The sequence below is a fragment of the Aspergillus vadensis genome (assembly GCF_003184925.1).
Source record: "Aspergillus vadensis CBS 113365 unplaced genomic scaffold BO88scaffold_31, whole genome shotgun sequence".
Taxonomy (NCBI): domain Eukaryota; kingdom Fungi; phylum Ascomycota; class Eurotiomycetes; order Eurotiales; family Aspergillaceae; genus Aspergillus; species Aspergillus vadensis.
In genome coordinates this window covers 40,319-65,915 of record NW_020292069.1, presented here as the reverse complement: position 1 = coordinate 65,915, position 25,597 = coordinate 40,319, and the positions used below count along the sequence as shown (strand labels likewise).

At 48.5% G+C, this 25,597-nt stretch overlaps 10 protein-coding genes across 10 annotated transcripts; 5 read left to right on the top strand and 5 right to left on the bottom strand.

Moving 5' to 3' along the window:
• Positions 1-239: 239 nt before the first annotated feature.
• On the top strand, positions 240-2,702 carry BO88DRAFT_474458 (Zn(II)2Cys6 transcription factor; the record flags this gene model as incomplete). The annotated part of the gene is made up of 5 exons (XM_025711821.1): positions 240-381; positions 450-1,305; positions 1,356-1,775; positions 1,834-2,075; positions 2,124-2,702. 5 exons carry the CDS (start codon positions 240-242, stop codon positions 2,537-2,539), a joined length of 2,076 nt encoding a protein of 691 aa, XP_025558078.1. The 3' UTR covers positions 2,540-2,702.
• Positions 2,703-2,841: 139 nt separating this feature from the next.
• Positions 2,842-4,722, bottom strand: BO88DRAFT_491494 (alpha methylacyl-CoA racemase; the record flags this gene model as incomplete). The annotated part of the gene is made up of 2 exons (XM_025712863.1): positions 3,691-4,722; positions 2,842-3,630 (listed from the first exon to the last, which is right to left on the bottom strand). Exons 1-2 carry the CDS (start codon positions 4,633-4,635, stop codon positions 2,842-2,844), a joined length of 1,734 nt encoding a protein of 577 aa, XP_025558077.1. The 5' UTR covers positions 4,636-4,722.
• A 495-nt stretch (positions 4,723-5,217) lies between these two features.
• BO88DRAFT_351190 (3-hydroxyacyl-CoA dehyrogenase) lies at positions 5,218-6,285 on the top strand (the record flags this gene model as incomplete). The annotated part of the gene is made up of 3 exons (XM_025703529.1): positions 5,218-5,478; positions 5,541-5,925; positions 5,981-6,285. The coding sequence occupies 3 exons, from the start codon at positions 5,218-5,220 to the stop codon at positions 6,283-6,285; spliced, it is 951 nt and encodes a 316-aa protein (XP_025558076.1).
• A 1,007-nt stretch (positions 6,286-7,292) lies between these two features.
• On the top strand, positions 7,293-9,065 carry BO88DRAFT_458114 (sugar porter family MFS transporter; the record flags this gene model as incomplete). Its single annotated transcript, XM_025711025.1, has 5 exons — positions 7,293-7,720; positions 7,782-7,986; positions 8,036-8,367; positions 8,423-8,814; positions 8,872-9,065. 5 exons carry the CDS (start codon positions 7,293-7,295, stop codon positions 9,063-9,065), a joined length of 1,551 nt encoding a protein of 516 aa, XP_025558075.1.
• A 1,404-nt stretch (positions 9,066-10,469) lies between these two features.
• BO88DRAFT_438764 (F-box protein) lies at positions 10,470-12,494 on the bottom strand (the record flags this gene model as incomplete). The annotated part of the gene is made up of 2 exons (XM_025709684.1): positions 10,470-12,383; positions 12,441-12,494. The coding sequence occupies 2 exons, from the start codon at positions 12,492-12,494 to the stop codon at positions 10,470-10,472; spliced, it is 1,968 nt and encodes a 655-aa protein (XP_025558074.1).
• A 659-nt stretch (positions 12,495-13,153) lies between these two features.
• On the bottom strand, positions 13,154-14,136 carry BO88DRAFT_438763 (ankyrin repeat domain-containing protein; the record flags this gene model as incomplete). The annotated part of the gene is made up of 2 exons (XM_025709683.1): positions 13,709-14,136; positions 13,154-13,655 (listed from the first exon to the last, which is right to left on the bottom strand). The coding sequence occupies exons 1-2, from the start codon at positions 14,095-14,097 to the stop codon at positions 13,154-13,156; spliced, it is 891 nt and encodes a 296-aa protein (XP_025558073.1). The 5' UTR covers positions 14,098-14,136.
• A 405-nt stretch (positions 14,137-14,541) lies between these two features.
• BO88DRAFT_458111 (uncharacterized protein) lies at positions 14,542-15,093 on the top strand (the record flags this gene model as incomplete). The annotated part of the gene is made up of 1 exon (XM_025711024.1): positions 14,542-15,093. One exon carries the CDS (start codon positions 14,542-14,544, stop codon positions 15,091-15,093), a length of 552 nt encoding a protein of 183 aa, XP_025558072.1.
• A 1,354-nt stretch (positions 15,094-16,447) lies between these two features.
• Positions 16,448-18,143, top strand: BO88DRAFT_438762 (putative oxidoreductase, FAD-binding; the record flags this gene model as incomplete). Its single annotated transcript, XM_025709682.1, has 2 exons — positions 16,448-17,024; positions 17,085-18,143. Coding segments are annotated over exons 1-2 (1,560 nt in total), but the record flags the coding sequence as incomplete, so codon positions are not given.
• Positions 18,144-19,421: 1,278 nt separating this feature from the next.
• Positions 19,422-21,148, bottom strand: BO88DRAFT_474451 (tannase and feruloyl esterase; the record flags this gene model as incomplete). The annotated part of the gene is made up of 2 exons (XM_025711820.1): positions 19,422-20,470; positions 20,548-21,148. The coding sequence occupies 2 exons, from the start codon at positions 21,146-21,148 to the stop codon at positions 19,422-19,424; spliced, it is 1,650 nt and encodes a 549-aa protein (XP_025558070.1).
• A 1,225-nt stretch (positions 21,149-22,373) lies between these two features.
• BO88DRAFT_408482 (uncharacterized protein) lies at positions 22,374-25,506 on the bottom strand. Its single transcript, XM_025707724.1, has 4 exons — positions 25,128-25,506; positions 25,018-25,065; positions 24,576-24,965; positions 22,374-24,526 (listed from the first exon to the last, which is right to left on the bottom strand). Exons 2-4 carry the CDS (start codon positions 25,054-25,056, stop codon positions 22,700-22,702), a joined length of 2,256 nt encoding a protein of 751 aa, XP_025558069.1. The 5' UTR covers positions 25,057-25,065; positions 25,128-25,506; the 3' UTR covers positions 22,374-22,699.
• Positions 25,507-25,597: the final 91 nt, after the last annotated feature.

Below are 25,597 nucleotides of genomic sequence, written 5' to 3'. Positions count from 1 at the left end.
AGCGATTAAGTATCTACCTTTCAACCGGAAACGTGCTCCACCGGCATACCGATTCTTCCAAGTTTTGATTCCTCGGGCTTCTGGTAACCGGTTCATAATCGATGCCGAATATCCGCTAAACCTCGGATTACCCGATCGGGAACGGAAGCGAATGACATAATCGCACGGGATGGATACGAGAACCTCGGATGGAAATTCGGAATCTCGTCCTTTTCCAAGAAAGTTGTGTTCCTCTTCGCATGATGATGTTCTCATTCCATGCCGGCCACTCTTCTCCACATGGCGAGGCCGTGAGAGAACCCAAGCCGAAACGGGCCAAGATCAGAATTGCCTGCAATGTATGCAAGGCCAGGAAAACCAAGTGCGACGGAGCTAGACCAAGTAAGAGAGACCAATAACATTCCTTGTCACACGTGGTGGAGAACTAAATTAGGCTTATCGTGCATTAGTCTGCGGTCCCTGTTTGAGACGGAAACGAACCTCGTATACCACAGCCTGTGAATACCGTGAGGGTGATATCAGTGAGCAGTCAAGCCGCAGAACTGAGCAACTACCGGAAGACTACCCACAAGCCAATAATAATGATGATGCTGCCAGCAGCTTCAGTGAATCTGTCCCAACCGGCGGCTTATTTGGTGCATCCAGTGGTGCACACTTTCTTCAAGATGTCGGAAGTCAGCCAGGTGCAGCAAGTACCCCTACCAATAAAAGACAAAACCGGACTCCAGGTCTACCAAAAGCACTGAGATGTCTGCCGAAATTGCACAAACGTTCCCAGAAAGCACACGCCGATGTGCAATTTGCTGTTCCACCAAGGAAGCAGGCAGACAAGCTTCTGAGCCTCTATTGGGACTATGTGGACAGCGCCTACCCCTGGCTAGACCGACCTTCAATTGAGAACGCATACGAGACCCTATGGGTTCATGAAGGTGAACTGATGATGGACGAGACCGTCCTCCATTGCCTTCTGAATCTCATGTTCGCCACATCTTGTGTCGCATCTCAAGGGGCAACCCCGCTTGACCGCTACCAGTCCTCGGTTGTGTTCTTCGACCGAGCTCAGGCGCTGATGTCGTACAATCTGATGGACATGTACAACATCGAAATTATTCAGATACTGTTGCTCACAGCCGTTTATCTCCAGCATGAAAAAGAGCCCCAGAAGTGCTTCCGGATTATTGGGACTGCGATTCATGTCGCCCAGGAACTCGGATTACATATTCCTGAAACAACGCAGGGGATGGACAACCCAAAAGAGCGAAACCTGGCGTGCCAGGTATGGAATGGTTGCGTTATTATGGACAGGTATGACACCAGAGCTGGAATTTCGAGTGTATACGCTGAAGCCATTCTAGAATCTGTGCCATGACGTTCGGCTGCCTTCTCAAAGTTCCTCGATCTGTCGCACAAGAAGGGCTGAACGCGCTCGTGCTCATTTTCGAGGAATCCAGTGGAGATACTGTAACCCCCAGCCTACCGTCGAAACTAAACTTCTACATATCATTTTGCCGACTACATCACATCATAGCAGAAGTACTGGAGACATTTTACTCCATTGATGATAGCACGGCGCGACATCATGTTTCCGAAAATCGCAACGACCGTGAGGGGAGCTGTGCTGTGCTTTTCGATAAATTCGCGAGTCTATTTCGCATCGATTCTGCTCTGAAACACTGGGCTCACGGCCTGCACCCCTTCTTCCAGATGCCGTCGGAACTGGAAGATCCAACGCCAACCAAGCACATCACTCGTGAAGCCAATATCCTACGCGCCAGGTCTGTTACTACGCACACATGTCATAAACGAGACCACTGACATCTCTTGTACACGAAGATATCTTTCAGTCCGGCTTCTGCTGTTTAGGATATTGCTTATACAGATCCATCAAAAGAAGGCAGAAAGTGCCCCCAGTACCGGTCTCTATGCAGACGATGACCAGATTATGCCCCACGTGGTTTTCCAATGTCAGGTGAACTGCACAAAAGCGGCCGTTGACATGATTGAATTCATCCTCCGGAACTCCCCAGGGCAGAAACAAGCGTATATTTTGCCATCAAATTGGTACACTGTCTCATGTACGTTGCACCTTAAGTAAGCACATATTGCCAGCTAACTTCAGGAAGATGTGTATATGGCTGTAACAAACTTGCTTGCGGCCCAATCGTCCCCGCAGATAGTCGAGTACTTCTCTGCGGCTCGCTTGCAGGACATTCTGCAACATGCTCGAGAAATCCTCCAGGATTACGAGAAACATACTACGCTGGCATCGAGGTGCCGTTCGGCATTAAATTTGATCGAGCAGAGCATTGGTCGGCGCGAATCGATAGCAAATACTGGCCCCCCTGAAACGTTACCAGTTAACAGAGGTCATGAAAACACATCTGTGCAGGACTTTATCTTGAGTACTCAAGAACCTCCACCAATCATAGAAGATGATTTGGGAATAGTGGAGAACTATACCTTCGATTGGAACAATTGGCCCATGTTCTTCGCGCAGCTCGGCGACGACACACCGCTCACTCAAAGTTGGAGCCTGTAGGCATGGGCATTGATCCTTAAGGACGTTTCATCTCCTTTGTGGATCAACAGTGTACAGTACCGATCGGCTACGTACTGGCAACAATATACAAATTTCGGAAAAGCCCATGGGGGAGTGACGACGAAGAGGTTTGCTTTACATTCTTTGGAAGAAGAGAAAATCTAGATGGTCTGTGATACAGAAAAGGAATCGTCGCTAGTATGACGCAAGAAGAATAAATGCAACACGCCGCGAGCTCTGCGACTACATGTGTCAAAGATTCGTTTGCTGCTCCAAATTGTGAGTGCATCAGGATCTAAGATTCACAGCCATTTGATGTTACGATCATGGTAGCAATTAGGCACAGCTGGTGTCAGCCAACGAGGCGTTACGCTGGGGTCACTCAATTGAACCACAGGCTTCAAGAGTTCCATCTTACCCCAGGAGCCTTCCCCAAAGCTGGAGAGCAGCGAGTCAGGACCAGCCTTGAAGTATTGAGGGAAGACACTCTTCCACCCGTCCATGACAACCAGCAAGATTTCTGTTACAAACTGCGACGGCCCGATGTGTCCCCACTTGAACAACTGGCTGCACCTGTCAACAACCTCGGGCGAGTAGAGCCCGATCTCAGGCTCGAGATTAATTGTATCAGCCTTGACCAACGAGCTCGTCACGCGGTACGAACCACCGTGTCGGGAGCGATCCCGGAGAGCCATCAGTGCACCTAACGCTCCCACAAGCCCGGTTGTCATATCAGAGATGGGCAGTGGAGGTAGGACGCTGGTCCCATCCTTGAAACCTAGGGAACGGCCCATCACGTACGACGAACCAGACGCCGCATCTCCGATTTGCTGCCAGCCGGGTCTCTCGTGGTAGGGGCCGTCGGGGCCGTAGCAGTTCTCCTCGACATAGACGATGCCCTTGCCACGATTACCGGCCATTTCGAGAAGATCATTGACACCAAATCCCTTTCTCGCAATAGCGTTCGGGCGGAAGCCCTGGATAAAGACATCTGCGCCCTCGATGAGTTGCAGCAGGCGTGACTTGTCCTCCTCCTTGGTCAGATCGAGATCTATGGTGCGTTTGCCAGCATTGAGGGTAAGTTGCAAGACCTGGGTTTTAGATTAATACATCGTGCTCTAAATGAATCCAAAAAGAAATGCTGAACGTACATTGAGATCCACTAAGCGACTGCAGTTGACGCGAATGACGTCGGCACCAAGTGCGGCCAAAGTACTGCCAATCACTGGACCAGCAATGATACGCACTAGCTCTACCACCTTGATGCCTGCAAGTGGCCGCTTATCGTTCGCGACCGTGGTAAAAGGAACCGGAGGAGTCGGGATCGCATGCGACTGGCGCGAGTAGCCGACCAGCGGGTGCTCTGCAAGTCTTTTCCCCATCAGGGTATCCGCCCACCCTTGCGGCGTAAAGCAGATACTACCACAAAATCCGTTCTTGACGTTGAGCATCTCGAGCTCATCTGCAGTCCACTGCTGGACATGCTTACTGATGTACTCGTAAGCTTCGTCCGGCGTCTGGGCCGGGTACTCGGGATCCATCCCTAGAGCACGCAGAACAGGCGCGGCATCCAGGGAGCCATGAATTTGATACCAAACGCCTGGCGTCTTGGTCTTGTAGATTGCAGTCGACCGTTGTCTCAGAGGCGTTGCTTGCCAGCCCTTCTCGAAATCACGCTCGAAAAGGGACGGTAGCTTGCGCGACCGGACCAATTCAGACATGTCCATTCCTTCGACAGACGCCGCAAAGATCGTCCCCAGCCAGATGGCCGCGTGATCGGTATTTACCTTCACCATCTGATCCCGGGCTGCAGTACCATCGCGATCTTCGACGATTTCGTGGGCCACAACACCACACATGGCATGTAAGGCAGCAGCGACAAGAGGAGCCTTGGTCGGGCCAGGGATAACAGGCAACTCGCAGCCAGTGAAGCTGACTGTCTTCCACAGCTCTTGGTCTTGAGTGAACCCAGGCGTGCGCTTGGCAATATACTCGAAGATGCGACCAGCATCTTGGGGCGCGGGAAGGAAGTCCTTATCGACAAAGGTTCCAGGACCATAGATGTCTGCACTTGGCGTCGTTTCGTGGGGAGCCATCGTGGAGTGTGTTAGAAGGCTACAGGAAAGCAAATGATACAAGAGATTTAGCGAGTACTAAAGTGTTTGTACAGCAGGGAAGGATCTAAAGGCTCAAGGATACAGTGACTATTAGTATACAGCCATCATTTACTTTCTTTCTCCACACTAGATCCATCAAACCGTTGAAAATCGTGGGTCCCGCATCTAAATTCATTCCGATGTTTTAGAATTGGCATCCCGAACTCGCGGAAAGTGTAAATATCGGCAAGCCGAAACCACGGAATCCGCTGGATCTGGCCCAAAGTGGCAACTCGCCCCTGATGAATCATGCCATTCCGAGCAATTACCGGCTGAACGCCGCGTGAATCCCGATCGCTGGGACTGCTAGAACGCCTTTTCTGATGATGGTCGTCATCAACTTCGGGCCCCTTCCGAGGTGCATATTACCCGATTAGGTAAGTGCATATAGATTCCGTGATATTAACACCACCAAAGTAGAAGCTGGTGGACTGCCACTCGACGTTGGTGGATATATTAAAGGACAGATACTAAACACCTTCCAGGCTCGATTTGCAGAGCGCAGACTCACAGAACTTTGCAATGTCCTCCTCGATTCAAACCGTGGGTGTGATCGGCGCAGGCGTCATCGGAGCCAGCTGGACAGCACTCTTCCTGGCCAAGGGCCTCAAAGTGATTGTAACAGACCCAGCGCCAGGAGCCGAGGCAAAACTGCGCGACTACTTGCAGGAGTATTGCTCCGAGGTACCGAATGCTACGGTTGCTCCTGCCGCTTGTCTGAAGAACTACACATTCGTCGAGGACATCGAGCCTTACCTCGGAAGCCTAGACTTGATTCAAGAAGTAAGCGACCGTTCCACAGAACTCATCTTGCACCTCATCATCAATACTAACAATCGTGCCAGAATGGACCGGAGAGATTGGACTTTAAACGCCGTCTGTTTGCACAGTTGGACGCAAAGACACCTCCTCATATCCTCATCGCATCTTCGTCCTCCGGCCTTCCTTCGTCAGAATTTGTCACTGAATGCTCTCACAACCCATCTCGAATCCTCATCGGCCACCCCTTCAACCCTCCTCACTTGGTGCCTCTCGTCGAAGTTGTCCCTCATCCAGGAACAAGTCAAGACTATGTGACGGGTGCATACAATTTCTACAAAAGCCTCGACAGAGAGCCGGTGGTCGTGAATCAGGAAACACCTGGTTTCATCGCCAATCGGCTACAAGCAGCCATATGCGCAGAAGCGTACAGTCTCGTATCACGAGGAATTGTCTCCGCCGAAGATCTTGGTGAGTACTGAATTTCCTTCCCACTGGGATGTGCGGGCGATTCTAATGCATATAGACAAAACCGTCACGTCCGGCCTCGGCCTGCGCTGGGCACTGACAGGGCCGATAATGACAAATACTCTTGGGGGAGGGGGAGACTTTACCCATTTCATGGATCATCTGGGCCCGGCGTTGAAATCGTGGCTCGACGATATGGCGGTGAACAAATTTGACTTGGGATCCGAGGATCAAGTGAACGGCTTAAAGAAGAATGTCAATGGGTGGATCTCGCAAGTCGACCTGAAGAAGGTTGAAGGAAATCGTGATTTGCTATTGGCTAATCTGGTCAAGGGCAAGCTAGACCAAACAGCGAATCAATAGGATAACCGGGTTATCGACGCTTTGAATGTGAAAGAAACAGGCATGTTGTGTAACTGCAGATTTTTCGATAAAAAATTAACTAGACTTACACGGAGCGGTGGTATCCCTTGACACGAGGTTCTTCTGAGTAAAACCTAGCATTGACTGCGGCGATTTGCCAGTCACTCTTCGTGGTCATCGTAAGCAATTCACATCGGCAACTAGGAGGCAGCCTGAATCTTAACCCCCCAGTTGCAGTTCGCGTTACGCCCATCGTTTTCTTACTTCTGGCCCACGCCCAATTTTGAAGGAGACTGAGGTGAATCTCAGGCAGCTACAAAATGAAGCTCTACATTGAAAATTGTTGAGTTGGCGTTGGTACATTTATAGTCATTTCTAGTGCAAGCTGTGTACCGACTAACATTCTTTGTTTCCTGAAAGCCTGCTGTTCACTTGAGCAAATTTGTCAACTACATGGGAACTGGGAAACGTCATGGTAGTGTCGCATATTTATCTTCAAATTGGCTTTCTCGCCTTCATCAGCGCACAAGGATCCGTCTCCGTCATTACGCGTGAGCGTCCTATCTAGCGCTTGTCGGAAAAGCAGCGGACTTGACAGAGCGGCGCGGAAAAGGCCCGGATCCACAGTGAAATCATCCAAAACAGTCAAGCTTCTACAGATGATGTGGACCGCACTCGATCCCAGACTTCCAACTCGCCGAAGGGATGTTATGCTCGGTATAACTCGGCTTCAAGCTCCCCGTGCCCCCACAACTCCTCCGGGTTTCCTCCACAATACAGAAGACGGGCCCCCGATTCCCCGGACGAGAATATATGGGTCTGGCAAGGTGGTGAAATGGCATTGATATCCACATCTGACTTTAGGGGAAAACGAGGCCCCCTTAATGCCTTCGCTCAGAGCTATTCTGTTTTGCCGGTAGTCTTCTTTTCTGCCTCCTCCCCCTCCCAGCACTGATCCATATACGCATAAACACGTTATTCCAACAATTCATTTCTCATACGCCAAAATGAAGCCCGCTTTAGGTCTTCGCGGCACCAAGCTCAACATCGGGCACATTTGTACGGTCATTCTCCCGGCCTACATCTGCTTCGGTTATCTCATGGCTGTGACATCGGGCATCGAAACTCGGCAGTCATGGGTACAAACATTTCCTCAGATGGACACTGTCAATACAACAGGCTCCAAAGAAGCAGAGAACTCTCGAATCAAAGGCACAGTGACGGCGATCTTTAACCTGGGCTGTCTTTTCAGTGCCCTTAGTTGTATAGTCGTGGGTGACATCCTTGGTCGTAAGAGAACGTTCATGCTGGGTCTGGTGATTACAATCGTCGGCTCAATACTCCAGTCGAGTGCATTCTCCTTGCCACAGTTAACCATCGGGAGGTTTGTTGCTGGATTCGGGTTTGGCGGCGTGACTGCTACTGGGCCGAATTGGTATGAGGACCACTCCCATTGTACGAGTTGGATTTTCCCACGCTGATTTCGATTTATACAGGCAGAGTGAGACCGTTCAGCCCCGGTTAAGAGGATTTATTGTCATGTTTCAGAGTATCTTTCTGTGTACTGGGCTGGCACTTGCCGGGTGGCTGGAATACGCACTCGCGTTCACAGAAGGATCGGTGACCTGGAGACTTCCTCTTGCATTTCCTTGTTTTCTCTGTCTAGTATCCCTCTGCTGGGCTCCCGTGTGGCCGGATTCAGTACGTTAAACTCCCACCATTACGTTATACGTGAATGCTAATAGGGCAGCCACGTTGGTTGATCAAAAAGGGTCGCATTGACGACGCTCGCAATGTCCTTGCTATGCTCCGCGATGAATCCGTCGACAGCCCCGGTATCGTTCACCAAATCGAAGAAATCGAAACATCGCTTCAGGAAACCGGGCAGGGCTCCTTTAAGGATATCTTTCGGAACGGACCGGCACGATTCGCCAACCGGGCGTTCATCGCTGTCTCATTGCAGATGGGGCAACAGATCTGCGGGGCCAATGCGATAACTTTCTACCAATCGACTATATTCGAGACTTATCTTGGTATGGACGGGACTCTATCGTTGCTTATGTCCGCGGTTCTTTTCACATGGTGTGCCCCTCCTTCATTATCGCTCATCATCGTGAAATTAGTGCTAAGGTAACAGGAAAATGCTGATTGCCCCCATCGGCACCCTGACTATCGACAAGGCTGGACGACGCAAATTGCTACTTATCGCCTTTGGTGGGATGGGCATATGCATGGCCGTGATGGCAGGGTGCATCTCCCAGCCATCCAATACAGCCGCCGTTCATACCGCGGTTGCATTCATTTTCCTTTACGTGTTCTTTTACGTTAATGGGTGCATTGGTTTAACGTATCTCTACTGCTCCGAGATCGCACCACTGGCTGTTCGGACACAGATTACGGGCATGTCGACGGCGTCGTCATGGACATTTAACTTCCTGGTTGTTGAGGTCACGCCTACTGGGTTCAGCTCCTTGGGATGGAAGTATTTTATTGTTTATGCAGCCATCAATCTGGTCTTGCTTGTGCCGAGTATGTTCTTGTCTTCACCTTTCATTTGCCTTGGTCATGTGATGCTGATGTCAATAGTGGTGTACCTATTCTTTCCCGAGACGAAGAGTCTGCACCTAGAGGCCATTGACAATATATTCCTTGATAGTAAAAACATCTTCCAGCCGGTTTCCGCGGCTAGAGATATGAGGAAGCATGGTCGACTGCAGGGTGCGCATGGGGGCTTGCAGGTTGAGGAGAAGGCGACAGAGGAGCATATGGAGGTTGTCTAGGAATACTAGAGAGCTGTCAGATATGGAGTCACGTACGACGGCTTAAAGTTGGTAGCTAGGCCGAAAGAGAACAGGAGTCAGGATAAATAGGAATAGAGGAGTAAACGGTGTAAATAGGATAGAAAGCGGTAGCAGACAATAGATAAGGAGAGCTAGATGGGAAGATTCAGGGTTCCTGCTTAACGATGATCAATTAGATGTTCCCTTTTGGCCACTATCAGCGCTAGCAGATGCAAGGTGGGTGGGGAGAACCACCCTTGTCCCCCAAATTCTTCATATTGCCTCTCTGGCTTTTCCGTGAGGACTCCATCAAACTCTACGACACACAAGGCTTCGCGTTACTCCTCTAGAACGATAGAATTATTTGCACCGGAAATAATTCGTTGATATCCAGTCAGATCATTCATTGTAGCCCTACATCCTCGGGCACCTATGCTGCCCCCGTGAACATATTGCCACTGGCTTCCACACATGGGTATATTGAGAAAATAGATAGATGCTAGAGTAGCATACAATCGAGCACTTCCCTGTCCTGATCCTCGATCCCTTGACACAAAAAACTACAAGGCATCTCACATTGCCTGCCATCCATATTATGTCCCCCTTCCACAGCTAAGATGTACTAAGCCTTTAGCTACGATCCCAGGCAGATCTACTTTGGAGGCGACCGATGTTTATCCGCACGCGGATTCATTGTTGGCGGAAAACGGCGGATGTGCTATTCGACAGTATCCGAGTCATCCGAAGGAGTTTAAAGACTTTGACGACGGATACTATGTTATGCGTGACTGAGCATGTATCGTTGGAAATGAGAAGCCGTTCGTATTAAATGTATATCTACTGAATTTGTTGGTATGGCTGGTTACGCGCCTGAATTGAAATCACAGTGCGGAACATGCCAAGCTGGGAAAGAAAGGGTACAGACAGTACGTATAGATAATATGGCAGTTTACTGTGATTAAAGAATAGCGGGCCGCTATTGTAGCTATGTCGGTATATCAAGGAATTGCAAGCTGCTACGGAGTAATATTTGCTTATTCGATCCATTCTAGGTTTTGATATCCATGATGCTACGTCTGCCTGTGGAAACAGGGAAGTTTGCCAGACCTCTTTACGGGAATCAGGATGGATTTAGGCTGGAATGGTCCGAGAAAGGAGAGATGTATCGGCATAGTTTTATGCATACAGCTCGACGCAGTACCATTTCTTTTAAACCAAAAAACCAACGTAGGGGAATCGCTATGACCTATGCGACGAACAGGCCCACGGGAATAATATTTTAGATATCAGCGTGACCCGGAGAACTGTAAAATATTGAAGGGATGTCTAATGAGCTAAAGAAAAGGTATCTTAGGACTTATATTCGACACTATCAGATAGAATTGACCACACAAGACCTATCCTTTACATAGTCGCCAAAGGAAAGCTTCGGACTAGCAATGGGAACTCCTTCCACTTCTTACTCCGATTCCTATCCGATTGCAGCGGCCATAACTCTTCCAGAACCTCCTTGACTTCTCTGGGGATCTGTATGGGTCCGGAATAGCCAATCTCGTTCTCGCGCCACAATTGCCATGCGACTCGACCTATTTCTTTGACGTCCACCAGCACCTCCTCATTGAGATAGAAGTCTTTTCGGGTGACAAGAAATGATCTCCCGAGCTGCCGAATAACATGTTCCACTTCTCGTCTGAAGAGGTCCGCTCCCACGAGATTCACGCGAATGTATTTGATCTTGCGTGTCTCCTGTTGAAAGAAGACAAGATTAAAAATCTCGGTGACGAGACTTTCGTCAACAGCGGAATTGATCAGAATTTTGCGGAGGCAGGAAGGACTCGGTACTTCGTCCTCACGTGGTGTACGCCGAGGATCGCAGTCAAGATCGAGGTAAACGGTATGAATGCGCAAAAGCTGCCCGAGAGCCTTGTAGATCTCGCACTCCTGAGCACTACCCCGAGAACGTTGTAGTGGCATGCGAAGCTCTTGGAGTCGCGGGCATGACCTGGCTATTGATCGAATGTGTTCGCCGTTGGAGATAGGGTATTTGGGTCCATCGTGAGGTGTTCGTCTCTGCTCTTCAGAAGTTTCAAGACTCAGGCCCTCCAAGCTGTGATGGTAGGAGAGAATGCGGTCTAAAGAGGAAAAGTTCCATAATCCCCGCAGACACAAAAATCGTAGCGACCTGAATGTTTGCACTGCAGAAATCATTTCTTCATTGTCCGATGCGGCATTTACTGAATTCTCTTCCGAGTGGGACGTGCGTGGCTTATTCCAGGGAACCATACCGACGTACAGACGTTCCAAATGAACCAAGATCGAGGCCATTTTACCTAACATAGCCGGCTCAGAATGGACTCCCAGATCAAGGGATCGCAGTCTAGACAGATCGATCATTGTTGAGATATTGAAAAGGATGCTCTCATGTGGTTGTTGAGGGTCGCCGTTGATGAACGTCAAGGAATCTATGCACACGACAGGAGAAGGAGGCTTCACCTTAGAAGTAAACTCCTGCCACTCCATTTTAACCTTCCTAATTGGGTTATCATGCCGGCCGTGCATATCATCGAGGAGCAAATGCTTAAGATTTGGGGCCGTAAAGACGAAGGAAAGAGGTTCGTCGATATGTATCCACCCCTGATGTGGGTCCCGGTTCACCGTATAGACTGCGTTGAGGGTATGAAGTGCGGGAGAACGCAGAATGTCAAGGTCAAAAGGCTGTTTGAACTCCTTACCAGTGCAACGGTGGGAACGTCCTAGACCAGGTAGATCAAGGGTTGGAGACTGGGGAGTCCAGACATTCAATCGGCAGGCTGGGTGTGACCGTTGAAGGGCCTGGAGAAGGCAAGTAGGAAACATATTGCGCACGGCGTAGCTCAGTAGCCGAAGATGCTGTAATCGCGAAAGGAGGCTCAATATTGGCTCCCAGTCGTCTTGCCTATAATAAGCAAGGGTTGAGGTAAGGAAAAAGAGTGAAGAGTCACAAATCTGGAACAACGAGTCCTGAAGAAGTGTGTCTGTAGAGGGCAAAGGATTAAAGATAACAAATTCATTTGCCCAATTCTTTTGCTGCCAAAGCTGCTTGGCTGTTTTGGTCTCAAGCCCTGGCTTCTTGAGACAGACAAGTTCAAGGGTTCGCGCATACCGTAGGTACTGACGACCGAGGCCATCTGTGTGAAGCTCAGAAATGGCATTGAGAAGCTGTGTGCGGTCGCAGAATGCAATGCGAAGATACCTGTAAAGTTCTGTAGCTGCAAGATCATGCCAATCTTGGCATGTCCGACTTAGAGCGGCCAAATCATGCCATGAGTAATCGACGACCTGTTATTCTCTGAGTTTATGTTTGTGTAGTTGTTATCATCCCATCCATGCACCTACAAACAGGCAAATCAGCCGTTGGACTTCCACGGGTAGGCAATCTAGGGTGGGCATGATGTTTGGCATAGTGACTGAAAAGATGGCAGTGAGACCACGGCGTTTAGAGAAAAATGGTTGTGCAGTAGTAAGCAGGGGTACACACAGTGAACCACGGTTTTAAATGCTGCTAGCCAAGACACTCAGGAAGACTATTAAAGTTGCCCCCACCGACTAAAAGTTGGCTCGCTACTTCTCCGAGACATCCCGGATCGTTAAAAGGAGATGAGAAGCTCCAATCTTTCTGCACAAATTATGAATTTGGTCTCCACCACGGTGAATCTTCCGGAGCCGGTAGGGGCTGTACCACTGAAAATTCGTTTGAAGATCATTAGATCGATCTTCAAAAAGGTTTAGAGCATAGCCGTTGAATTAGTATGCATATCTGACTTCTCACCGATCCATATGTTTCCTGGTTTCATGTTCAGATAATATTGGTGAAGTATCCACTGTCTTGCTGTGCCCCTTCGTCATCAATAGCAATACATGATTCCTAGAGAAACAAGGAGTATAGCATCCTTAGAAAAGTGACTTTATTCGCACTTCCAGCCATGATTTACTGGATCGGTTATTGAACGGGTGGCTATCAATTAGTCAGGAGATAATTAATTTACGATGTGTGATGACTATTATAATAGGGAATAGCAAAATTGATTACATTGAGCCAAGGAGTACAATTAGGGGTGGTGAACGGGGTTTCTGCCGCTTTCACGCCTCTGCAGCACCTCAACCACTGCTTGCTGATTCAATCTAGCAGCCAGCTCAATAGCTGTAAGTCCTCTACTGTCTCTCACATCCTGGTCGGCTCCTTTGCTAAGGAGGTAGCGTACCACATCCACTCTTCCGAGCTCGGATGCCCGGTGCAGAGGTGTTCCTAGTGACATAAAACACAAAACCGAGAAGGTTGGGAGGTCCTCGTGCACAGGAGTGTTCAAAGGCGCCCCCTTTTCAATTAACATTTCCAACACTTCAATAGTGTCAGCATCGCGTTGAACAGCATGATGAAGCAGCTGGCCTGGCTGGATATTCTGGCAATAATCCAACATTAGGCGGATAGTGGAAATGGGGGCTCTTTCAACAGCCCACGAAAGCGGGGAAACGTCTATAAATGTACGTTTATTGGGATCGGCACCATGATCCAAAAGCCAAGATACCATCTCTTCGTTTTCTATGGCAATTCTAGGAGGGATTAATAGGGCGTTAAATCGCGGAAGATTGGAGTATGGACTCACCCTAAGATGGGGGGTTGGGTCTCGCACATTGGCTCGTTGATATCCAATCCTTTTTCAATAAGGAAAGCGAGCGCATTCTTGGATCTGCACCTAGTTGCGCTCCGAGCGTAGATTGAATGTGTGGGAAAACCATGATCCATGAGCGCCCGCATGAAATCCACATTGTCTTGTTCCACAGCCTGCCCCATGATAATACCAAAGTCATCTATATGGAAGTTCTCCGACGACGATTGGGCCGAGTCGAGGAGGTCGCAAAATTGTTGAATATCCCCATTGAGGCATAGTTCTCTTGCTCTCAGAAGGATGTCCCGAGAGGTCCGGCCCGGAACTTGATAAATCTCACCCCAGATGGAAGGCGAGGGCGAACTTGAAGCAGGTTGTACGTTCATAACTGTTCGAGGTTGTCAAAGACTCTGTGTTGAATATATTTCTGGAGCAGTCGTAAGTAGTTGGAGCTTAGCTCGGATGGCTGGCGCGCACGGTGCATTTAAACTAATGGTGAGTCACTATACCGAAAGGTGACACAATAGCCGCTGATGTACATCTGCTCACGTGGCCGGCGCTGTATATATAGATTACTCGCGATTTTCCGAGCGCGCAGGGGACATGCGATCCAACTTGCAATCCGCGTCGGAGTATGCCTGGCTACGAATGTAGAAGTTCCACATTGATTGGTCCTACTTCAAGAACACAAGGCATATACCGGTCATGTAGCGTTCTTAGCACTGCGAGAGAGTATAAGTAGCTGGGTTCATAGGTGCTTTTTGGGGAGGGAGTGGTTGTATACTAAGATACCAAAAAGTCTCAATAAACCCTTAAGCAGAATATTGAAAATGTCGCAATTAGCCCGTTGGGTGCGTGCTCACCCGGCAAATGTGGTTGTTGTGCCGATGAATGCTGTCAGAGTGGTATCACTACATGAAATGTTTGCTATCGGCACAGAAGGGCTTGGAGCATGCTCTGCCATTGTGATAGCATCGTCCCGTGGTGCTATTCTTGCTCATATTCCGCCTCGCCCGACAGCATCAGCATCTGACCCATATGCCGGGGACAACAATGTTCGTCGGTTGATGACAGAAGTGACCGCCTTATACATGCGTTACCGCGATGAATATTTTTCCAGCCATACAGACACACTTATTGTATGTGCTCTGTATCAGGGTGCGATAGCCCTACCTGACCAAGTGCAAATTATGCATTCAGCACTTAGTCGCTTAGGGCCGAGTGTGTGTACTTATGATGTACCCGGAAACTACACCAACCCGGGACAAGGAACTGTGCTCGCTATCGGTAACCGCGGGCTCACCTCCCTTGGACTCCCCAATGAAGGTCGCGCTCGTATTTACGTTGAGGACCAGCAATATGTTCCGCGGCCGCCGTCCTGATATCGTATGCTGGAATTGACTTCCCATGCTGATAGAGTATCCCGGCCTTTGCAATCCGACCATAATGGCAGTTTGTGACATCACAAGGATATTCCTATCTCTCTCACTATATTTCCATGCACATGCCGCGAAAATAAACACATAGGATTCAAAAGTATTGCATAGCCTAATGTTGTTAGAAGTTATATTAAAGTAGCGTGAAGAGAGGTGGGGTGTATGCTCCCCTCGTCCTGAAGTGTTTACTGTAATAGTATGGCAAACAGCCAGTAAATCTATAGTTGCTCATCACCCAATGCCAAAGTGGTACACGCCCTACTCTTTCGTTGCGAGAATCAGAAGTACCCGGAACAGGAAACACAGTAGCTAGTATCACTATTTCCTCCGAATAAGAGGAAGAGGGGATGTGAGATTGGATGACAAAAAATGTCTATCGGACTCACAAACCTCCCCGCCGATTGAAAACTTACCAACCAGAACAACCCCCAATTATGAAAAATTCACTCATGACATCTCCAATGATACTCCTGATCAGCGGCCCAAACAAATGTTATTCAATAACAGACAGGCCTAGTTCTGCACATAAGTATGTATAGTGCATGCATAGTATAGATCAATTAAGAGGTAGAGCGTTCCCCAAAGTAGAGGCACAGCTCCGATCGTGACTGTGTTATCACTAATAGCCGCAACGCTGGTACGGCTTCACCCATGTTCCAGTCTGTCACCATTTTACCACTTAGCTACCATGAAACCAGACATAAACGTCTCCCAACGACACGTAGATTCCGCTGGGAATTTGCATACGATGAGAGAGATGATGATCTATAATACATGGCGACATTAGCGAATATTTTCTAGAAAGTGCCAGTATTCTATATGCAGGATGTGGGCATTGTCATAACTTATAGGGAGGGGTCGCGTATCTTTAAGTATAGTGACGGGAGATACCCCTTTGAGGACTAAGCAGAGATATTCAGTTTTCTCGGGAAAGCCAGTAGAGGCTACCTTACTATGGTGTGCACCGAGCTTAGCAGACCAGAGTGGTGCATACCAAGGCATTTAAAAAATATGCCTTGCATACCACATATCCGACGCCAACATATAACCGAACAACTCCTGGACACCCCCAGTTGTAAATGCATAGCAATATGGCTCTCCATGAGTAAGACGGCTTGGTGTTGTAAACCTGATGCAAAGGGAGCAAGGAATACTCGTATTCAAAGTCGCTACGGAAGTCTAGACTTCTGAGAGTTTGTGGCGTATTTGTCATCTCGGATAAAATGACGCGATCAAATCAACTCTGACTTGAATTAATTATTCAAAGAGTTCCACCCGCACATACCTTTCCTCTCATAGTGCTTCTAAGGATGCAAACTTATAGTAACCTGAATTCAGTACGAGAAAATCGGAGTCAACTGAGACATAAAGGGGATGGCCATCCCCGCCCTCCAAGGCTGGCACCCCGGCGAGGTCGCCATCCAACGCCAACTGGGCTACGCGACCGCCGTATCATCTCATTGGACTGCGGTCGAAAACCAACTTCGTGAACAACATCAAATATTCCACACCTCGAATTTGCCGTTCATTGCACTCACGACTACCGATGCTGATGGACGGCCTTGGGGTGGAATAGTTGCAGGATCGACGGGAACTGTCGGATTCGTAGACAGTCCAAGTTTAAAGTCGTTAGTTTTCCGACCACGATTATGGGAGGGCGATCCAATATTACCGACCCTTCAGGGGTGGAAATCACTGAAAGATATCACCAATCACCAAATGGAAGGCCGAAGATCAGAAGAGACGTCACTGACGGCTGGGTTGGGTATCGAATTCCCGACGCGCAGAAGGAATAAGTTTGCGGGGGAAATTCACATGGTAAAGGCGATGTCGCACTATGATTATATATTTGAAGTTGAGATTACTGAGGCGTTGGGGTAAGAGTCTCATACCAGCTTGGTCAAGACCAGAACTACAGGTACTAAGGGTAATCACAGCAATTGTCCAAAGTATATAAATGTGCGTCAACTTGACCCATTCCCGTGGGCGAAACCACACCTCGTTTACCAATCACTGCATATGGCACCGACGGAGAAGCTACCCCCTGAAGTGATTGATATGATAGAATCCGCCGACACGGTCTTTGTGGCAACAATCCACAGACCTGACCCTACCTCCGCAGCCATGTTTCCCTCACATGCGGGCATGAACTCTCGTGGCGGCTTTCCAGGGTTTCTACGGGTGAGGCCGTCTGACCGACGAAGCGTTGTCCTGCCTGATTATTCTGGAAACAGATTCATGAATAGTCTTGGCAATATCGAGTCAAGCGGGTTGGCAGGCTTTACGATCATTTCGTTCACAACCGGCGACATCTTGTACTTGACCGGTACAGCAAGAAATTACGTTGGACCATCTGCTCTCGAGATCATGTCTAGACATGCAGCAATTACCGTTCTTAGCACTACGGGATTTACGCTGGTTCGGAATGCGCTTCCCGTGAGACAGCGCAAAGGGTCGGAAGTTGGACGGAGCCCCTACACTCCGAAAGTTAAGTATCTGGTCGAAGAAGGGCAAGCGGACGCTGGTGGGGCACAAGGCCACAAGGCTATGCTCCAAAAGGGAATGCAACTGTCTGATGACCTGGCTATCTTCAGGTTTGAGGTAATCTCGAAGGGGGACGTTCGGCCGTTAAGGATCCGACCTGGTCAAGCTATAGTGCTAGACTTTATGGATTGGATAGGTCCACCACCGTACCAGCATATGGCAGATTCAGCACCCGGGTCGATAAACGATGATCGTGTGCGAACTTGGACAGTATCTAGCGCACACGAAGATAGTGATGTCGCATGGTTTGAGATAACAATGCGGGAGATGAAGGGTGGCGTCGTGACAAAAGCCTTGTTTGATGTGCTCAGGCTTTCGCCGCCAAATAGATGGGATCATCCTATTTTTCTGGAAGGGGAGGTCGTCACAGAAATTGTAGGCGTTACTGGGGAGTTTACATTGAATAAACGAGAGGTCAATCTGCTGCTAATTGCAGGAGGGATCGGAATTACGCCATTCCTGGCCATGCTCAGTGCAATGAGTACGCGCGACAACACCCCACAAGGCGACATTATGCTCGTGCTATCAACAAGAGAGCCAGAAGTTATGCTTACCCTCATTGAAACGGCTTTGCGTAAGGTTCCATCAGCCGTCAAGGTAAAAGTAGATCTGTTCACCAGCTGCGCTGTCAACTTAAACACCCGAATATCAAACCATCAAAGTACGAGCATCTCAATCTATGAAGGTCGCATTGGGCCAGAGTATTGGCAAACGAGCTCCAGAGACAAAGATGTGTTCGTATGTGGACCCAAGGCCTTTGCAGATGCTGCTGTGGATGGATTGCGGTCTATTGGTGTGCCACATGAGAGAATCCAGCGGGAGGGATTTTACTAAGTTTGATGAAACGCATCGTCCAAATATGTAAAATCGGATCTGTTGATTCAACACGGAATTAACTCGGCTGGTGGCCGTTTAAACGAGCCTAAAAACAATGTAACGTGTCTGGTCAGACCTAATAAAAGATCAGGGGCTCATAGTATGGAATAAGGTTGTCCCTTAAGGTATGATTGCCTTGGACTTTTATTTAGGATATGTCCGATAGAAATTCGAGCGCAGTAGATATGGCCAAGCTCATCGGGAACACCCAGGCTCGCCGGGCCTCCCTTCAGGTCAGTCAAACAGTCCTTCGTGATCCTGTACACTGATCACCTGGCTCTCCCTGTAAGTTGAATATGCCGCGTCTCTCCTGTCAATCTGGGTAAGAAAGTCAATGTTTGCAGTTGGCTGGCTCTATGACCCACCTACTTTTATATTTGCTTACATTTTACATAAGTCAGGCAAGGATTCATTTGCCTGGACCTCTCTATTCAAGACCTTTATGAGCAGCGGTATGAAACTGGTCACTAACTTCATGGTTTCAGACAAGCAATGGCTTTGGTCTCTACCTCAACCTGGTTTGCCAACTGTACTCAAATATGGGGTACATGCTGCGGAGGAAATATGCGCTCTAATATATCACCTCTTCCTGCGCCCCCCTCCCCCCGGGCAATCAGTAAATTACTGGCCAACTATCGTTATATATGAATAGAATAGGTGGTTTATTACGTGCAATAGTATTATCTGACCGTAGTTGAACGAAATGATTAGACACATAAGTGCAGTTAGGCAATGGGGGCTTGGATAATGCTGGCTGGGGATAGCATATACAATATATTTAGTGTACGAAGGTTTCGCCGAGCACAGGAAACCCTTGTCAACCTCTGACCTGAAAAGTTCTTGCCAACATCTTACTAATATACAGGGAGTTCGAATGCATCCAGATCCCACTCCCATGTCTTTAGAGACGGCTGATCATACTCACACTCCATGCTAGTCCCATTATTGTACCACATCGGCCGCAGGGGCCACGCGCAGATTTCCTGGGTCTCTCCTTCAAATGTGCCACTCAGGACGGTGCCATTCAACCTCACAGGCACCACGTCTTGCTCCACCCACTCGATCAATGTTTGGAGGGAAGTCTGCGGGAATGGGCCGTTTGGCTGTAGATCATTGTTCAAGCAGTGTGAGGCTCCTGGAACGAGGAACAAACGGTACCACTGGCCCAAGGCCTCGTAACTTGCATTGTACCCGAGAGTAGGATACATTGTCCTACGTACAGAATCGTAGTAATGCACCGAGGAAGCTGTCGGGATGCTACCATCCTGTTCGCCGTGATAATGAAGCACCTTGCCACCCGCTTCGTAGAAGGGTGTCAGATCTGGCCACGTGGTGTGCAGGGAATCCTCATACATCTGCCATCCCAGCTCCACCCATTCTTTCAACGTGTCGTAGGTGACATTATCGAGTGTGGGAAGGTTATCAAGTTCCAAACGTTGGAGAAACTTGGTGATATATTCTCCGCCCATGGAGTTGATGTCCAAACCCCAACTCCCTGAGGTTGTGTTGTACGTTGTTTGAGCATCCCAGAAAAGTGCCCCAGGCTGATAGGATAGATAAACCTGCTTGCCATCACTGTCTTTCATGCCATGAAGAATTGTCTCGAACACTTCCACCGCCTGAGCAGATATGGTCGAATTTTGCACTGGGACGTCACCGTCTGCAGCGCAGTAATACCGCTTGCCAATAGCTTCAGTGAGGTTGAATTGCATCTTGCAGAGATCAGAGCGCGAGACGACTCCGTCCATACGCCCGTCCATGCCATCGCAGGCGCTGATCGTTTCATTAACGATGGCCTCGACCTCACATTGCGAGGGATAGTACCCAAGCGTCTTCTCCACAACATTTGCCCAGAGGTGCATCGTCATTTGAAAGGAGTACCGGATGGCCGGGGCGCCAATTACTGCGCCATCAAGTCGCCGTAGTGCTGAACCTGGCTCCACCCTTCGCGGCCGCCCTCGGAGCAGCTCTGGTAGTAACTGTACAGCTTTTGGGCTTCCTCGTTGTCAGTCATGTTGAAGAAATTGCGTGTGAACTGCTTTCCAATTGTAGCGAGCTCGTGATGAGCTTGATAGCCGAACATATACAAGTTCTGCCAGTCTAACGTGCCGTTGGCTAGGAGCAGAATCTCATCAACCCCAACATCAAAGCCTCCAAACCCTCCATCTGTTGAACCGGAAACAGCTCCGTACATCACACCTCCAGGGAGCTGCTGTGTGCCTTGGTTGACATAGTAGTCTGCTCCGCCGGTGGAGAGATAGCGATTGGCAAATTTGTCCGGCGAGGGCATCCAGAAGCGCACCTGGACGGTGTCATCCCGGCCATTGTGGGAGTAGGCCAGGGTTATGTTGCAATAGTCGATTGTGGTAGCCGGATATACCGCAGAGCCGCTGGTAGAGAGGTTGTAGACAGGGTTGGCTGAGAGATTTGTGTGGCTAATAGTGATTCCAGGATACACAGTATTAGCAGGCAACTTAGATCGAACGTATGCAGGGGTGCACACATCGTCGAGAGTGGTGGCAGCCGTGACGGCCTGAACCAGTGTCGCCCCAAGGGCGATGACTAGTGGCAGACAGACCATCTCAGTTGAAAGAACGGGGATATATAGAATGGGCTGATGGCGAGCCACCGAAATGTGCAGGCTGTGGTATCAGTAATCAAGGCGAGAGTTGACTTGATTATATTGAAACCGGCCGTACTAGTAGCTTCAAGTCGCTCCTCAAACCACTTAGTTCCGACGTCGTCTATTTGGAGACAGGAAATCAGTACATTTTATACATGCTTCGGCATTTACGTCTTCATGTGTAGCTGATCTGGAGCCAATCTAATTCACGTCTTCTTCCATATCCTCGGAACCGGTTGGTGAGGACGCGTGGCTACTTCTGAAACCGCTTGCTATGTGGATAAACAGTAATAAAGTGGGGCCTAATGGAACCAGAGTGTCGATCCAGGTACCAAGCGGGCTTTAGTATTCGAGAAGCTTTCCCGCATTTCCGTATTTGGGGTGACTTTGCGGGGAGCCGGCCCGGAGATAACCTGATGTGGGCCGACTGAAGGACCATCCCGAATTCAAGTTACACTTTTGCGGTAGAACGAAATTCTCGGGCAAAGTGGACAAAGAAGAAAGTATCTTTGATAATCATGATATCATGAAAGATAACGTAAGCGGCAAGCGAGTCGGCCACGTAAGCGAGTCGGCCATCTCTGCTAGTAATATATCATCATTCTAATTTACATATAAAAAACAAAGCTTTTTCAACATCTAATTCAGTATTTAGAAGGGTCATATCTCTAGATACTACTTAATTAAGATATCTAGTATATATATACTCTATAATATAATAAGTACTATACTTAGAAGGCATTTAATAGTGTAGTTAATTCTTTTTAAAGCCTATATTTCCTGCTTATTCTTTTAATATTTCAATGAGTTGAAAGTCTCAAGTACTTTTTATACTATGAAGTTATTTAAACAATTTATTTTATATCAATTATATTTCTATTCAATATCAAATATTATATTATATTTTAATTTAATAATTTATCTTTCAAGGACTTCATATAGTTGATAATTTTTATAATCATGTAATATCATATGATTCGAAGCAGTCTCTGTATTTTTTAGAATATATATTATAATACTGATTGGATTAATATAGATTTATATTTTCTAAACTATCTTGAATTCATTAGTATTATTATAAAGATTAAAACGAAGTGTTTTGACTACTTAGATAGCTGGTTTTCTTGAAATTACATTTTCTTTATTATCTGGTGCCGCCCGAGGCAGACACTTGTGATCATGTCCCATGTGCTGTGTCCTCAGGCATCATTCGTCCATCACTGAATGTGTGTTTGGCTTCGTTTTTTACTACTGTCTGCTACCCTTTCGTGATCTTCAAGCGGGAGGTAAAGAAGTACAAGAAGTAGACCGCATGAGCGAAGCATGGGCCATGGAGTAGCGGGCGTAGTGATCAATGAGCTTCTTGATGAAATGCTGCAAGACTGCCATAGAGTGTTTGTTAGCTGAACTACGGAATCACATTAGATATCTTGATGCCCCTTCTACGACCGAAAAGTGCTTCGCTTCGAACATGTATGTTACGGCTTGACTTGCGCATGTAACATCACTTCACGTTCGGCAAGTGACCCTTACCGTCTCCGCCATAGGCCTGTTCAGACCAAGCCGGAATCTATCCACCCGTGACATTTTGTCCAAGACGAGCGTGTCCACCCGCAGGACATTCTCGCGATAGAGGGTCTGGGATTTCCAATCATAAGAACAAAGCAGCGCTCGCTGCATACCACCCTCGCTGCCGCAAAGTAGCATTGCCACCGGCGGGCGGCGAGCCCGGAATAAGGTGACGGTCAAGGTATTCGTATCAACTAAGGTGAAGAGCTTGAGCTCTCCATACCGCGAGTTCTGCGCAGCGGACACAAACTGTGCGGTGGATTCTCTGCAAGTGGGATCTTTCCCCACGCACTCACCGTTCTGGGATACATGCAGCGAGAGGTCGCTGGAATAGGGACTCCACTTCAAACGGCCGAGATTAATACCGAAGACCAGCTGCTCGATCTCACCTATCTCCATGTACCCCTCAAATCCAAACAGCCATGGCTGTGACGCCCATGTCTTCCCAACATAAAGAATGGATATTAGGTACGGAGACGCCAACATGACCAAAATGTACAGGCCTGTTAAGATCCACCCGATCACAGTGAATGCAAGGTAGGCGTCTGTTCCTGTTCTGGACCGGCTAATTGCTAGCGACATCACGCCTATAACAATCCAACCAGGAGTGCTGCGAAGAACAAATCTGGCCACCGAACGTTTTGCCGTCTTACGCATCAACATGTTGACCGGCTCCAAGGATGTCCAACGAATCGGAGCACCAAAGGCACCACTCATAATTACAGTGTCTTTGCCGCCGAAGCCGACAACTTGGCAAAGAGGTTCAATGTCCCAAAGATGACTGCCCCAGAAGTCGTTGATCTCATACCAAGGCTGGTCGATGTTTCGGGGTAGCATGCATATTAGCCTCTCGAGCACCCGATCGCTGTCGTTGGCCCAAGACAATCGACAAAAGGCTTCAAAGGCCGAGTCATTCGGGTTAACACTTGGACGACGTCGTAACAAACCCATCAGGGCGTACGAAAGGTCTCCGTTATAGTACCTCGTAGTTTCACGGTTCGGAAAGCATTGTAAGGCAATGGAGACCAGCTCGAGAGGGCTGAGTATAATTGAACCTTCATAATGATCAATAAGCTCTCTTGAGACAGTTGTGTCTCCCCAGGCTTCAATTGCGAAGTTCCGCTTCGACAGAACCCGGAAGGAATTTGGGGGGCAATCACGCTTGTATATGGAGATCGGTTGGCCCGATGGGCTTAGGAGGACCTCAGGAAAGGTCCACAGTCGACTTCCCAAATGACGAAGCATTTCACCTTCCTCTCGGCTGAGACCTGGAGAGGGACCAATAATTACCACCAAGGCTTGGGCACCCCTCACGACATCGCTGATCCGGTAGACGTCTTCAAATTGGTCGTCATCATCAGGCATGCAGCTGCACGCGATCCAGTAAGCCGCAACCCCTGCCTTCCGGGTAGCAGCTTTAGCAATGCGATGAAGTTCATCCATGTCTTCGTTCGACTCATGACTGTACTGCTCAGTGGTATAGCATATGAACAGATACTCGAGGCTGCCACACACTGCCTCCCATTCTTCGACATTAACGATGTCAATACCCCCGTCGTCTTGAAGCAAGCACAGCCGTCTCGGGCGTAGAGGCCGCTTTGATATCCCGTTTGCAAATTGACGAGGGCCCGGCAGAGTGTTAATGCTCGATGGATCGACCTCATGAAGATTGGTTGAAGCCGTTGAATAGCCCCAGTAGTGATACTTGAACTGTTCGTAATGGCCATTGTTTCTCAACTCTCCACCTAGATCTGTTGGAAGAAATAACTACATGAGTCAGCCATGCTTATGCACATGGAGCTAAAAGCTGTCTTACCAGACCAGCGATGGTCACACAGGACGGAAGCCACTCCAAGCACATGCAAACCCTTGACCATGCGTCCTGATTACTCTGAAGGTGTCGTCCCAAAAGCGAGTACACAACTCGAAGTATCGTCGGGGTAGATTCCTCAATTCTCTTCCGAGCCCAGGTCGAGTTGGCGGGGCCGTGGCATATATCCTCGGACGCTTGAACTACCAGTTCTACTAGTCGCCCATCCGTAGCACTCAAGTAACGGTCGGTTTCACGACCTATCCACACGCGCCCTAAGCTGTCTTTGTGACGGTAATCCTCAACAGATCTGTATTTTCTTCCCGGCCGATAGGTCGCATGGTGTGTCTCCGAATAAGATCTGGGGTTCAGGTATATCTCATAATACCTAGGACTCTTTTGTATCAAGATCAGTATAATGCCCGCAATGGGCAGCGAGTAAACCGACCTTTGCGAGCAAGTCCGGCCTTTCGAAATCGGTAGCCATGCTTCCGCTCTACGTGTTGGATAGTTAGTTCCCTTCTATATATTCATCAGAACGCCTGAAGTGAACCTTACTACCAAGGAGGCTGTGCTGCTTCTACCTCGGCCGTGGTCATGGATATGCCCAAGTTCAAGATCAGACTGCATTTCTTTAGAAAGACTTGTTAATCAGGATGAGAGGACATGGGATAGGAGCCTTTCAAAGAGTAGTGTCAAAGCTTTCGAGAGGGAGAGTGTTATGATCAATAGCCGTATGCCCGCGGTTCAGCTGGACCATGGAGGTGGCTTAGTCAGCCAGGACGCAAGGCTGAGAATCACCTCGTGACGGGTTCTCATTTGGGAGGTGGTCAGAAATTAGTGCGTTCAATGGGGTCAGAGAAATCAGGCTCACACTGAATGATCTTAAATCATGAGTAATTATACTTAGTGTCAGACTACTTAGGCCCAATCCTTCATGTGCGTCCTATAAACTAGAGCCAACAAATTTAAGTACTTTCTAGGGAATCTCATATATATATATACATTGGTAAAGAGAGGGCTTCACA